The sequence below is a fragment of the Tauraco erythrolophus genome, chromosome 14 (genome assembly GCF_009769465.1).
Source record: "Tauraco erythrolophus isolate bTauEry1 chromosome 14, bTauEry1.pri, whole genome shotgun sequence".
NCBI classification, from domain to species: domain Eukaryota; kingdom Metazoa; phylum Chordata; class Aves; order Musophagiformes; family Musophagidae; genus Tauraco; species Tauraco erythrolophus.
Window position 1 is genome coordinate 8,567,928 of NC_141478.1, and position 14,643 is coordinate 8,582,570.

Here is a 14,643-nt window from a genome sequence, read left to right on the forward strand (position 1 = left end):
GGATTAAACCAAACTTTCAGTCTAGTCACAGGACAGTATTTTCATCCAAGATGCACCATCAGGGACTTTGCTGCCTTCTTCTGAAGCCATGGCTACAGATCTTCTGCCGGGATTGAGTGCCAAGTGTTTCATGTGGCTGCAAAAGAGGGGATCCATCTACAATGCATGCTTTGCTGGCACCAGACTGAAGGGTTAAGGCACAGCAGAGCCTCTTTTGCTTATTGGCAATGGAAATGAGAGACTGGCACTACCATCAAGTAGCCACCCTTGCAGTTCTGCGTTCCTCAGCTTTCCAAAGGAGCTAACAGCCATGCCAAACACCTCCCACCGCTCTGCCATACCTGCTGGCACCCCAGCTACGTCCCCCAGTCGCCAGCCTTGACCTTGGCAGTCAAATAGGAGTGACAGTGGGGGTTAAACCCTGTCTCCAGCAGCACTTGGCTCTTCTGGTTTTCAACTCTGACACAGTGCCAAACCTGCAGCGTTTCCAGCCAGAAGAGCCCCTGCTAGTTCCTGAGCAGGGACTGACAGTTTCTCACTGATACTGTCCAATGCAGCCAGTTATCCTTTACGCATTCAGAGCAGATCCATCAAGATAATTCCTGCTAGAGGTCTGAATTCAGCATAGTACACACAACAGCTCCCTGGAAGGAGAAAAATGATACTTACCTGTCTTTGAGTGAGCCCTTTCTGAGTCGCCTGCAACGTCTGTGCACCGTAAGATGTGATGGCTTTGGGAGACAGGTACCTCTGGAGTTGTTTGAGCAGTGCTGAGCATACGGCCGAAGCTTAAACACTCTTAAACTTGCAGCCCCCTCTGGCACCATTCAATGAACAAATGAGCCACAGGAAACGTGAAGCAAACCTGCAGCCACCATCAGCAGTTTACAGGGACTGGACCAGGCACTACCAAAGAAGGAGTGACTGCGCACAGCTTACGCTATCATCCCCAAATATCGCTTGGCACTGATACAGCAAACCCAAAATGCTCTATTGATCCTGAATATCACTAAAATTACCAGGCAACAAGGGCCCATGAGGAAATCTGAGCAGAGGTACAACTCTAGCCCTGCAAGACGAGCTCACATTGGTGGTGTTTGAAATATATGTGCTGCATTATTACGATGCTACCTTACATCCCTCTTACTGGCACCAGGGACTGAATCCTGGCAGGATCAGGCCCTGAACACATGCAGAACATCAACTTACAAGACCATGAGCTCCTTCTGTCTTGTATCAGATGTTGCAATACACTCCACCACCTCACTGGTCTAGTCCACAGACTGCAAACATCCCTCCCTCCCTCCCTCTCCCAATTATCTTAATAAACAGCCTGGACACATCTCTGACTCACTTAAAATAATGATGACCTGGCCATGATTAGCTTATTCAGACATCCTGGCAGTTTACTGAGCCTAATGCGACTCCAGTCTGGCTCTTTCTGACTTCTCATGAAAGAAGCTGACCTCCAGTAGCGGCTGTGCTGCCATCAGTGGATGGAGACCTACATACAGATCAGATGCAGGCTGCTCCCAAAATTCAGGCTGGAGCCATGAAGGCTACTTGCTCTGAAAACAAGTTCTTAACTCCTAAAAAAGGCCTGGGAAACAGTGGTTTGGGGTTTTTTTTCCAACAGACCGACCTGTTGCGGTGGTACCAGTCCCGAGATATGAAACAGAAACATGGGGTTAAGGCCAACTCAAAATACCAGATTATTAAAGAGCATCTCTGCATATTGACGTTCCTGACTGCCTATCTGAAACATTCGCTCATCCAACCTGAGAGCAAAAGCAGCACCAGTCAGCTAGTCACACAACATGAATATTTGAAGCAAACCCTTGGAGGAGAAAGGCCAAATAGTCTGAAATCATAGGCAAATCCTTACAAAAAGTCAACTTGTCTGCAGGCATCGGGCATAGGTCACAAATGACTCACCAACAGACGAACAAATCATTTAACCAGCGCTTGGAATGAACCCCTCTGCTTAGTAGAGAACAATCAAAATTTATTCCTGCTGATTAGTCAGCAGTTACACTCACAAGTTCAAAATTAATATCAAAGTTCAAATATAATTGTCTTGTACTTGCACTCTGCTTTACTGCTGGAGAGACCGTCATCATCACTTAGCGAAGGAATCATCCTGCATTTATTTACCAGGGCTGGGAGTGTGGGTTAGGATTTATTTTAGCTCTTAACTCGACAAATTGAAAGGAATTTGTCTGGCAAAATCTTGGGTAACACTCTTTCGAATTTCTGCACTGATTTCAATAAGAACAGGCACTTACCGCTTGTCTGGAAGCCAATTACCAAATCCCAATAAGGAAGATGGACAAACAACCCCCAAAACTTTGATGGTGCATCCAAAGAAGTGAAATTCAGAACTGCAGAACGATGTCAGGAACTGACAACCAAACTGAGCTCCCAGCAGAGGCAGAGAGATGTCGTATCTGCATCCTTACACCCCCTGCCTCTTCCCCACATGTCAGTTTACGAGAAACACAAAGGAAGCCACACTGCAAAAAATTAACTTATTTTTGGCATCAGGTTTCCTATGTTGTTTTTTAGGATCAAGGCAAAGCAGTATCTATGTGATCCCCATGGTGTGGACACAAGGTAGGATGTTCTACAGCCTGCAGTGCACCCGTGGGGCATAATAAGCTCAGGCCATGGGAGGCATGGGGCCGGCATCAGACCATGTGCTGGTGGCACCACCAAGCAGCCTGCCTGTCATGAGGAGAGTGTGGAGGGGACATCAGAGAAATCACAAAACATACAGACAAAGCAAAATGTATCACAACAGCAGAGGAAGGTACGTTGCTGCTTCACCAGGTAAAGCACCTTTTCCAGCTCTGTGCGTGCTGGCCTCCCGTCACACTCTTTCCCCTTCAAAGCAGCTATATGCACTTTCCCGCAGCTTGTTAGACTTTTCTGTCAATTGATCAGGGTCTGCAGGCACTGGTAAATACACAGTTAGTAAGGACTCTTTGACTCATTGCATAAACCACACCAGAAGCACTTCAAAACGTTAAGCAAAAATTAAGTCACCCAGCATTGATTTCTTGCGTGCTTTCTTCCTGCTGCTCCTCCAAACCTGTGGTTTTCCTCTTTACTACTGTGTCTGGGCCTCTTTATCCTCTGCTAATGCCAGGGCTTAACCCTGAGGATCTGCAGCTTGTTCTGAGTACAAATCAGAGTGGCGTGGTGATGCACTGCTGCAGTTTGCTGAAACAGCAGAAGAACCTTCTCCTCTGTCTGCAGCTCCTGGGACTTCTGCCCCACCACTGCAGTCACAGACACATGCTGGAAAGATGAAAGACCTGGTGGTAGAGAAAAATACCGCATCCAAAGAAGCTCAAGCCTCTTGAGAAAGAAGGGCTGACTCCCTAAAAGCACTTATAAATAAACTAAAGAGCAGCAAAAATGTCAAGACTCATCCTGTGCAACTTGGAGAAGCAGCTATAGCGACTCAATATATCCCGATCGTGACACACAGCATCACACACATCAAACACTTGCCCGCGGCAAGTCCAGCCCTAAGGTCCCATCAGGCTACAGGTTGCTTCCATCATGCAGAGAGGTATTGTGCCAGAATCATACCGTGCCCATCACACTCTCTCCAGGCACGCACTAAAAGAGACACGACTCCATCTTTTTAGCATTAAAACACAAGAAAACAAAATTTTGCTTCTCTGCTTGTTCATGTGCAGGCTCCACGCTCTACAAGAACTGAGAAGACAGAGTTGTGATTTTCAGGAGGAGCTGATACATACCACTACCTGCACCCTGCCAAACCAGTACCCCAAGCTCCTTCGGTAACAAGCTCTGTAAACAGCTCAAGAGCCATTTGAAGCCGGTGTGGGAAGGGAGAGCAAGCCAGCAGCATCAACTCACGGTCCAGTTGTCTCAAAGAACACGAAGCCTTCACATGGGTACGTCAGGTGACAGAGGTAACCAAGAAGCAAGCACAGGGAGGAACAAGTGCCCAACCATTCTGCAAAACATGTCAGAGCCCACGGGCACAGTTAAGCTAGCTCCTTGGGAACTGGCAGCATCAAAAACATTGTGGGAGCTCATATGTAAGGAATCAGTCGCCCTGAAATATAAAGCAAGGTGAACGAAGGCTGACCACATCAGCAGCCTAAGCGATCGGCTCATTAACCCCGTTTGCAAAGTTTCTGGGCTGTGAGACCTGATAACAGACGCCAGAGTAGCAGGGAGGAAAGGGCAGAGCTTCCAACACCCATATTTGTTTCCCACACCTCAGAGAGGAAAGGGAAACGGGGATGAAATCTGATGCAGCTCAGCTGCCCATCCTGTGCGTAAGGTTATATGTCAGGAGACAACCATTTGTTTCAGGCATCGCGGACATCCCTGGAAAGCTAAAGATCTCAGCCATCACCTAATCCTGTGAACCACAGCACCCAATCACTTCTAGAGACATACTCATTAGAAGAGAAAAGCACGCAGAAATTCACTCACAGTATCATTTTGAGACGTTAGCTTGAAAGTCATGCCAGGAAGCTATAGGAACAGAATGATGCTGGAAAACGTGTTTCTATTTTGCTCATCAAAACTCTCACCAGGTTTTCTAAGAGGGTTCCAGCACCATCCACCAATATCAGCTCAAACACACCCCCAGCCTGATGCCCACAGTCACCTGCATGTTGGCACAGCAGCTTTAAGTCACATAAATGACATCTCTCATTAACAACACTAAGACACATCCAATAAGACACATTCTCATGCCAAGCCCTGCACGCTGCAGAGTGGTTCCTCTCTCCTCCTGGAGCAACCAACCATCCTTACATAAACTCCTGATGAGTAACCAGAGTGCAGTACTTGCTTGTACCCCACCACCTCTACATCATACGCATCCTCGTTAGCTTAATAGAAGGTTAATTGTCCCTGATGAAGGGACAGCAGTCCAACACCCAACAAGAGCACCATTTGCACAGCCAAGCAGGGAGACCTGCAGCAACAGCATGTTCTGAAACAAGACCACTGCAGCCAGAACAATCTTTTAGTGACAAGCTCTCTGAGAGATAAGGCGTCTAATAAAACTCTTTCCACTAAGTGTAGAAACTTGTCTTGGCAAATCCTGACACCACCTCCCAGCAGTACCACCTTGTCCCCGAGAATATGACCGTTGTGAACTACAAAAAACAACAGGTTGTCAACTGAGATCATCAGCAGCTAAGCTCTCAGGCAAGAAAATATCTTCGTGCCTGTTGAGAGTGACAGAAGCAAGAGCTACACCTGAGCAACATTCACATCACAGCTGTAAACCCCACACTCCACAGCCCCCGAAGAAGCAAACAAACCAGACTCGCCACACATGGACCATCTCATGAAGAAGTAGACTATAGGACGTGTCATTCTGAATGTTTATTTATTTTGTCTTCAAAGAAGAGACCTGATGCAGCTGTTTCGTTAGAAAATAAAGTGTTTATTAAGAAACTAGACATTGAACACCCCTATAGTCTCTGTGAAAAGGGACCGTCCCATTTCCCATTAGCACAGGATGATAGTTATGGCAAGATAAGAATGCTCAAAGATGGAGGAGTCTCATTGACAGAAAATGAGGTAATGATTTACAATAATTAAAAATAAAATAAAAATCTAAAAAAAACCCCATCCTTAGACTTGCTACTTAAAGCCACCAATCGCAAACGGCCATGACTGGCTTTCGTTTCCAGCAGTGAGGAACCAGAGACTTTAATTGGTGTTAAACAAATTGAGACATCGGTCACAGTGGGGAGAACTGCTTTAAATTATGCTGTACGGTACAGGAGGATTTCTTCTAAGCAGAGATGGACCTGAGCTGCAAAATTCAACCCTTCCTCTGCTAGGGTGTTTGGATATAGGCTTCTGGTCCAGGCCCATGGACGTATCTCTACGACTGATACACACAGTTGAGAGCAGAGTCCCCTGAACAGTGCTAGGGAGAGGAGACAGTTCAGACGGACAAGACATCCCCAGGTCAGGTGGGCGACTTCCAGGAGATGGGGAAATTCAGTTCAGACAAGCACCCAGTGATTCACACGCTTGGCGAAGCTCCTCCTCACTCTGTGAATCTGCAGAATTGAGGTGTCAATAACACATGGCCGCAGGTCTTCTCCGGCGGTGCACCTCTTGCATTTCCAGCTCCGATGCGGGCAGGAAACGTTGTTGGGAGTTTTGGTCATGGTTTCTGAAGCCATCCAACCTGAGCCAGGCCTCCTCATCCCAACGCGGATGCCCCCCTAAGGCATGTCCATTAACTTAAAGCGATCTGCTACGGTTTCTCCTGTACTCTTCTATTGCACTTTACCTTTTTATGTGAGTAAACCAGGAGAAGAAGCAAGAGAATGGAATATTCCCAGGGACATCCCTATGGAAAAGTTGATAATAAAATCTCCTGGCAATCTCCAGGGTGGTTCATACAGGTCACCTGTAAAGGCAGGATGAAGCAGAACATCCCATTCTGAGGCTTCTGCCCTGTTCTGGCGGAGGGGGACCGTAACTCTTTCCAGTGGCAGCGACCCTTCAGGGCTGGTGATTTAAAGACATCCCTGATGTGATAAGGTCATCTTGGGCCACCAACAAGGCAAGCAAAGCTGAGTGGCTGGTGAGTAAGCTCCTGGTTCGATATTCCTCTTAGAAAAGGATCAGGCCACTCCTGAAGTTTTTAGAAGTTTGTTTGTTTTTATTTTCTCTAGAGAAAATCTTCCTTTTTTATAGGTTATCACTGACACGTGTGAGCAAATCTGTATTTCCCATACTCATGATGTCCAGAGAGTCCAAGGAAAGCCCTGCAAGTTGCTGTGAGGGCAGTTGGCTTCTCTTGAGGACAGGATCAAAGGGTTTATTTTTCCATCTGAGAGGCTTTGGATAAAGTAAGACAAAAGTGGGAAGGGAGAGAGGGAGAGAATACGAATATCGGCCAGAGAACAGGATCGATATTCCTGTTTATGCCAGAGAAGAAGCAACAGAATACTTATTTTTCCTCCCCTTCAGTCAGTCAGCCTCGAGCTGATGGTTCTGGGTACGTGACTGGGTTACAATCAATCTCTAGTTGGGTGGGAATACAGGGGAGAGCTAAAGGGAGCTGGAAAAGGCCCAGCGACTGGGACCTCCATGCATCTGATATGCTTTTCCACTTTGCTTACTGCCCTAGTCCTGGCAAGGACACAGACCCTCCTGCACTATGGATTCTCCATCCATGCGGGAAGTCCAGGCAACTCCTCAGATAAAGCTCATCATTCAAGCAGCAGGGAGAGACCAGAGTACAACAACGACATAGTCAGATCCAACGAGCTGCTCTAACACAGACAGACAGACAAACAAAAAAAAGCCTCCTAGAATATGTGCACTTCAAAGATAACCACGTTCTCTTCCTGTCAGAGAAGCAAGGCTTTTTTTTTTTTTTTCTCTCTTTCCACTGTTATTCCTTCCAACACTATTTTCTGTGCAAGAACTGGGAGTGGGGCTGCCTTTGTTCTTACCAAAAGTCTTCATTCTGCTTTAGTTTCTTCCAGGCTCCCCGCCTCGGCTCTCTCTGGGAGACCTCCCATGGCAGTGCCACGTAAGAGGTGATGGTGGCATTCACTGGGTGTTGCGAAGACACAAGCTTACAAGGAAAAATCCAAGCAGGGAGGACATGACTAAAGATGTCAGTTTGGTTGGCTTGGTTGGTTTTGTGTTGTGTTTTATTTTAAAGCAAAAGTACAATTATTTACTGTGTTATTAGGATGACTCCTTTCAATTGGGTTTTAATTCTCTTTATTTGCTCTCATTGCTGCTGTTGTGCCTTGCAGGAATATTTAACGAACACAGCGACCATTGGAGGAAAAGAACAACCCTGTTATCTGGTGACAGAAACACCACAGTTTCAGTTGGCTTTAACGTGTGTACAGGCAGGGCTGTAGAGTCCTATTAGGAGGAGACCTCAATCCATACAGACCACGCTTACTGCTTCCCACCATTTTGAGGGCACAGCCTATAAACTTGACATCAGAACAGGGACTTTTAAGGAGTTTTTAAAAGCCATGACGTCCTTTGCTGAAATAAACACTGACATCCTCAACATAAATGCCTTGGTTAAGAGGTTTGGAATGTCCAGGGAGGCTTATTGGATTCAACATAATTTCTCTGAAACCTAAAGGGGAAAAAAAAACAGAAAAAAGAAAAAAGCAAAATAAAGTAAACGAAAAAACAAAAAAGAGCAAAACTAGAAAAAAAGAGAGAGATATCGACACACATGTAATTATTAAAAAAGAACCAAATGAATAACCAGCAAACGGCTACAGTTAAATTAAAGCCAAAAGGCCCTCTCCGGGCAGGGCTACCTCACTCTGTCTTTCACAAAGAACAGGCAATTATGTCATGCAGTGTGTGCAGGTACAAGTGCTCCAAGGTCAAGGGGCAGGCAAGCAGTCTGGACAGAGAACCAGGAACAACTCTTTTCTAGAAGTTCCCACTAATCAGGGGTGGAATAGTCTTAATTCCTACTACTCCATCTTTCCCCTAGGCAGCGAATGAGGAAAACTGAGAAGCCTTCCTAAGTCTACTTTTCTCTCATGATTTATTTAGTATGGCTTAACATTTCTGAAGCTGAAGAGTGCCATTGCAAGGCTGGGGAGACCTGACTCTCATAACCTTATAGACATCCTTAGACCCAGCTGTCCCATCTACTCCAAAACCCGCACACTAGAGGCATCTTCTCCTTACACAAATCCACCTCTTTAAAAGCAATTTGAAGGTTCAGGATTTGCCAGACATACTGGCCAGATGAAGAGGAAAAATATGTGGAGCAGAGAACGTAGCTACGCTCCTTCCTTCAGTCCCAAAGAACTTACTGGGCAAATGAAAGGTTTTAAAGGGTTGTATTAATCATCTCTTCATAACACTCCTGCCTTGGGATGCCCCAGCCAGGGAAACCCACTACTAGCATGTTTCTAATGTAGAAATTATTAGATGTTAAGTAATATTAAAGATGAACATTATTCTCTGAAGCTAAATAAATGCAAATATTCAGGACTTGTCATAGTTCTCCGGACTGGAGGGAGCAAATCTCTTGTGGAGCACTGGATGCGAGCTCCAAGGAATCCTTCTGCTGACACATCCAGTCCCCCAGCCCTCTCCTCAAGGTCTGAATGAAGGAGGGCACATTCTGGTTCACTGTTAGGACACATCCTGATGTTTAGCCTACATTTCCCTTCTTCCTGACTCAAACCTCTGTTTTCTGTCATCTGTTGTGCTAAGTCCTGCAAGTTCTTGCAGAAAAGACCCATGCATTTGTCTTCAGGCGTCAGCTCAACATTTTTCAAATTACTTTTTCGGACCCCTGTTTGTAACAGTATTTCTACAGCTGAGGCCATACCAATGGACTGGAAAGAGACATGGATGGAATAGGCACAGGTCATTGAAGGTAGCTTCTAAGACTGCAGTGAAGTTGCTCTTATCTTGGATCAAGTTTGTGGACATAAGAGGTTTCTAAGCCAGTTTACCAAAACCCCCAATACAGATCCACTGAGTTGCCAGGACCAAGACATGCATGGCAGGATCCTGGGGATTGCTCTAATCTGCCCCAACTTCTCATGGGCCCAAAGAGATTTTCCAGGAAAATTACTGGGTTTTCTTGGCTACACAACTGCTCTGAGGTCTGGGAAAGGCTCCTGCTCCTCATACAACCACAGGATCTTTGACAAACCAGGTAAGTTTGCCCAAATCTGGCATCACTAGAGCAGCATGGAGCAGCTTGGATGCCCTTGTGAATTGATCTCATTAGGAAAGGTGCTGTTCTCAAGGCTAGGAACTGAAAGTTTCTCACACCGAGTCTATACTAGCCAGATTATTTTTTTTTCCTATTTCCTCTTTCTATTTTTTCTTTTATGTCGATATTTCTTCTCTGCACTATATTATTCCATCCGCTCATCAAACGCATGCCTCTTTTGATGAACCTGAGGATGCAGACAAAAGCTGTTTGTTTGGTTTGGAACTGTTCAAACTTGTTTGGGGGAAACTATCTGTTATTCTCAGTGGCCCTGAAGGGCTGACTCACATGGGAGAGTAAGTCAGGCTCAACTTTGGTTCATGTGTCATAAACAAAATTCATAGGCAAATTCCAAGCGTTGAAATATCATTAGTAGTGAGAAAGAGCCTAGCTGAACTCTCAGAGCCAAAGCAGAGTTTAAAGTGCTGATGCTTGGAAATGTGTATGTAAACTAAGTCAATTTTTTATCAGAGTCACTGGGAGACAAATAAACATGGCATCCCTGAAAGTCACTATTTATCGTATTTTGTTTTTCATAATATAAATATATTTTATGGCCACCAAAGGATAGCTGGGAAAGTCTATACTCAACAATACCAAGTATCTCCAAGGAGCACTCCTGTCTGCTTTATTTTCTTTGCATTTCTCAGCTCTGCTAAATTAAGGCAATTCCACTTCTGCCGGACCACATCCAACAGACCTAAGAACCCACTGGGGACACACAACCTCAGCAAAGGGACATGTGAAAGATCAGCAAGGCTTAAGGCTGGGGACGCTGGGGGCTTTGCTCTTTGTCGTCGGTGCTACGCTGTGAATCCCAGCTGCAGGGATCTCCAGTGACAGCAGGGTCTTTGCAGAATGGGACTGCGGTAAGGGTTACCCCATAACTGACAAGCAGTTGCTACTGGGGGGCGGTGAGGACCGTGGCAAGAGGACAGGCCACGTTTCTGAAGCTCAGGGGCTGAACACACATACCGCTGACTTGGGAAAGCAATGCAGCATCGGTCATTTTGGCATCCTCTGCTTCTGATTTAATAAAGTCCCCAAAGAATCTGAAAAAAAAACATGCTTCTCTCCTGACTGGTTTTCTCTCGTTCCTCACTGCTGTCTCCCATATTGTACAGATACCTTCAACCCCATTCTCTTGTATGGAGCAGAAACCAACATGCCTCTTGCTAGGTTTATGTCTTCACTATCAGACGTGAGATGGATGATGTTCACTGAGATGTCCAGGGTTAAAATGGGTGAATCTCAACAGGTTCAGAGTTTGGATGCTGCTATGACAAATGTCATCTTTCTACCACCAAAGCTATTAGCTCCTAGAAAACTAGCTTGGAAATGTCTTAAAGAATGTGAGGGGTTTGTTTTACTTTTTTTGTTTTCCCCCCAAAAAAAAACAAAAAAAGAGAGAAAAAGTGTTCGTCTTTTTAGAAGGAGTTGGGGAATTTTAAAAAACAATTCCTTTTGTGGAGTTTTGCATTTGTCAGTGCTAGCTGGAAAATAGGAAGAAAAATACTATTTTTGACATTGGTTGTAGATTTGGAAGGAAACTCCAATATACAAGCCTGAAATAGTAAGGAGGTAAAAAACCCCACCCTATAGATTCAAATCAAAAGTATCTCCAAAGACCTATGCAATTGGGAAGGGTCTGACAGATTAAACTTTATGCTTCTCCCTGTTCCAGTGAGACTTTTTAATTTAAAATATGACACTGTCTCTACTAATAGCCATGGTATGGTAGTGGAATAAATGTATGGAGAGTGTTGGAGAACAGGAAAGGAGGAATGAGCTCAGATTTGCAGTGCAGCTCTAACAGCTTGAGATGGAGGGGGCAGATGGGGCATTTCTCTAAGCAGGCTGGAAGGATGTGGCAATGAAAGGACAAGAAAATTGAAGGCAACCAAACCATGCGATCAGTTTTTGTCCTCAACACTGGCCATCCACTTAGTCCTCCAGAGCTGTCTTGCGTTTCCCAACACTCTGGCTAGTGGGTCTCAGCTGCTCTGCCCCACGGACATACCCAATCCAGCTTACAGACAGTGCCCTGCAAGGAACACCCTAGACTAAGGAGACAAACCAGGTAATTTCACCTTGCCTTCACTGTTTGCCTTCTGGTAAAGTTGCAATCATTCAAATATACCATGCTTCTAGGGCTGTTGAGATCTCAGGCTGCTCCAGGTCACCTGAGAAGAGCAGCAGGGAAGGTGATATGGGGGGGGGCGAGGGAACAATGCAGAAAACTATGTACAACTCCTCACAGCATCCCCAGACACCACAGCAGCCCTGTTTTGAAACCCAGGGAAGGAATCTGCTTTTAAAACAGCCGCACAAATTGCTGTAGGAACAGACGGGATGCTACGTAAGACCTGACAAAAATGGGTTAAGCAAAAATAGCAAATTAGGGACAACAAGCTGGCCAAACATAACACTGCTATCCACACAGCTCACGTTAGGCAACGGAGCTTTGATCTCTCTGCTGTGCTACAGCAGAATTTATGACATAAAGGAAAAGCAATAGGAGACTCCAACAACAGTGTACATTTTATCTTTCTCTATGCACAGACATGAAGTATGAATAGCATCAAAGAAGGCACGAAAACCGCCAAGCCTGGCCCCCATCCAGAGTGAAGGAGACAGCCACCAGTATGGTCAAAGCCAGGACCAAAACGTCTATATCTGAGGGGAAAGCAACACAGCAATCCAGCTTTCCTGTCGTGAATGGGTTCATCTGCAGGGCTCTGATACAAAACCCTGTTTTTCTCTCTCTCCCCAACATGTAGCAAGGTGAGACGCAACCCAGCCTGAGGCCTCGCTTGCCACAACAAACCAGGTCACAGGAGCTCAGCAGAAGCACACCATGAGATCCTCCCTGATGCTCTCAGTTGCAGATAAGCATGTCATCTCCTCTACTATCCAAGGCAAAGTCAAAAAGCCTAGACCTCCTCTCATTTACACCTGCCCAACACTGCTGACCACAATGAAGAACCACAAGAAAATTCAGCCCACAGGTGAATTTCGCACCAATACACAGACTTCAAGCAGATCTTCAAGTAGATAACAGCTCTTTTAAGATGTACGGAAAGGCTCTGAGAGCTACAGAAATGCTTATGATTGTTCATTTTCATGGAAACAGGGTCCTTATTCCCCTCCACAGCAGCTCACCTTATATCTTTGTTCATTTTCCATGGTTTAACCTCAGGTATAAGAGTCTCCCACTTTAGTCAATGAGACTTGACGTCACTGGAAACTTCTTGGGAAAGTGCTAGATGGAGGTCTAGCTACAGTTTGTGGCATCTTCATCTTCTCCACAACCCAAAATCACGAGCAGGTGATTGCAGCACTGCATGTATTTTTGAGGGCAGGAAAGGGAAGAGATGGGCTGAGAGCAAGAGAAACAGCAGAAGCAAATGGGTCTAGAAGATCCCATTTCCACACAAATTTATCTCCTGCTTAACTAGAGCAGGGGAAGGGGTAGGAGAATACCACAGGCACTCAACAGCTGAACAATATTCCTTGAGAAAAAGGCAGTATTCGCAACTTTCCACGCAATGAACTCTTTAAGACTATGTAAGATTCATTAAACCTTTGGGCGGAGGAATTCCAGTATCTGTTGCGTTTCTGCTGTTGCTGCCATTAACGTGGGCCATGTCCACATTAGCTGGGATCACAAGTTTGTTTTCTCTGGAACTCTTTCATGAATGGAGTAGTTCCAAGATACTAAATGATGTAGCCTGATAGCTCAGAAGGCAGAGCTCCAAGATTCCCCATCGATCCCTCTTAGGAAAAGCCCCAGAGTAGGAAAGCACTTACCAGTGTATAAAATTAATAGTAAGAAGGAAAACAAAATAATAATTTTAAAAAATCTATTTAAGACCAAGGACTAAATAAAAAAGGCTATTTTCAGGTCTGAGATGCCCTGTGACTGGAGTCAAAGGCACCCTCCCTGTCCAGAGGCACAGCCAATGCGTTTCTCCAGACGGCACAGAGGTGCCGCTATTTAAAGCCGCTCGGAGGCCCACTGCGTGATGGAAAGCAGCCAGATCAGTTGGGCCTCATCGACTTTGTTTTCCTTAGATTGAAGCCAGAGTATGTGAAATGACTTGTAGGAGGACCAGGGAAGGGGACGGACTGGGCACCCAGCAGTTTCACCCACAACACGCAGAGCTCAGTCTCTGCCTCGTTTAAGTTGTACTGGGTCAGACAGAAAGTACCTGAGCAATGAGGATGGCTGGTTTGGCCCGTGCAGAGACACGTGGTGAAACTCTTGGGGTTTATAGGTCAGTCATGAGAACAAGCTGCAGGAAAGGGTTTGCAATACACCTGAGAGCTTGGTGATAGCTGACACCCTGGGCATTATCGAGCTGTTGCCCTACCTCTGTCCTTCTGTGTGCTTGCACCGCTACATCCAGGAGTCTTCTCCTCTGCCATTCTCACCGCCCAGAGGAACAGCTTGGTGTCCCTGCCTCCACGAGTTTCTCACCGCTCTGCACTCTCTCTGCCTCTGCACTCCACAAAGCCAGCGGGACCCGGCATGAAAGATCCCATCCCAACGAGTAATACACCATTTTCATCACTTTGGTTTTCAAATATATTCTTTTGTCAATTTTTAATTTTTTTTTTTTCACGTCGGCCCTCAGAGTGCTGCCAATTTAAGCACTGTGCACGGTGTTACGAGAGCTTCTCATTTCCACTTAGCCTGACAGTTATCCGCGTCCCTCTGACACTGCCTCTGCTCCCCAGCTGCTCCAGATAGCAATAGTTACCCCGAGCATTCTACACAGTTATTGAAACCACTGACTAATCTGCCCAGAAATGAATATCCACTGGGAAAGAATCTGGTTGGGCTCATGTTCCTTAATTGCTGATTAATTCCAATTATGGGACAGCTG

The 14,643-nt window shown here is 45.7% G+C and overlaps 1 protein-coding gene across 6 annotated transcripts in view; it reads right to left on the bottom strand.

Moving 5' to 3' along the window:
* NTRK3 (neurotrophic receptor tyrosine kinase 3) overlaps positions 1-14,643 on the bottom strand; it is a 209,968-nt gene that overhangs the window by 63,528 nt on the left and 131,797 nt on the right. Inside the window, exon 13 of one of the 6 annotated variants that reach the window (XM_086619991.1) lies at positions 8,019-8,137. The exons of the other annotated variants lie outside the window; for them this stretch is intronic. Coding sequence (XP_086476117.1) covers positions 8,019-8,137 — 119 coding nt within the window. Of the gene's footprint in view, positions 1-8,018; positions 8,138-14,643 lie in introns of those variants that run through there. 6 annotated transcript variants of the gene reach the window in all.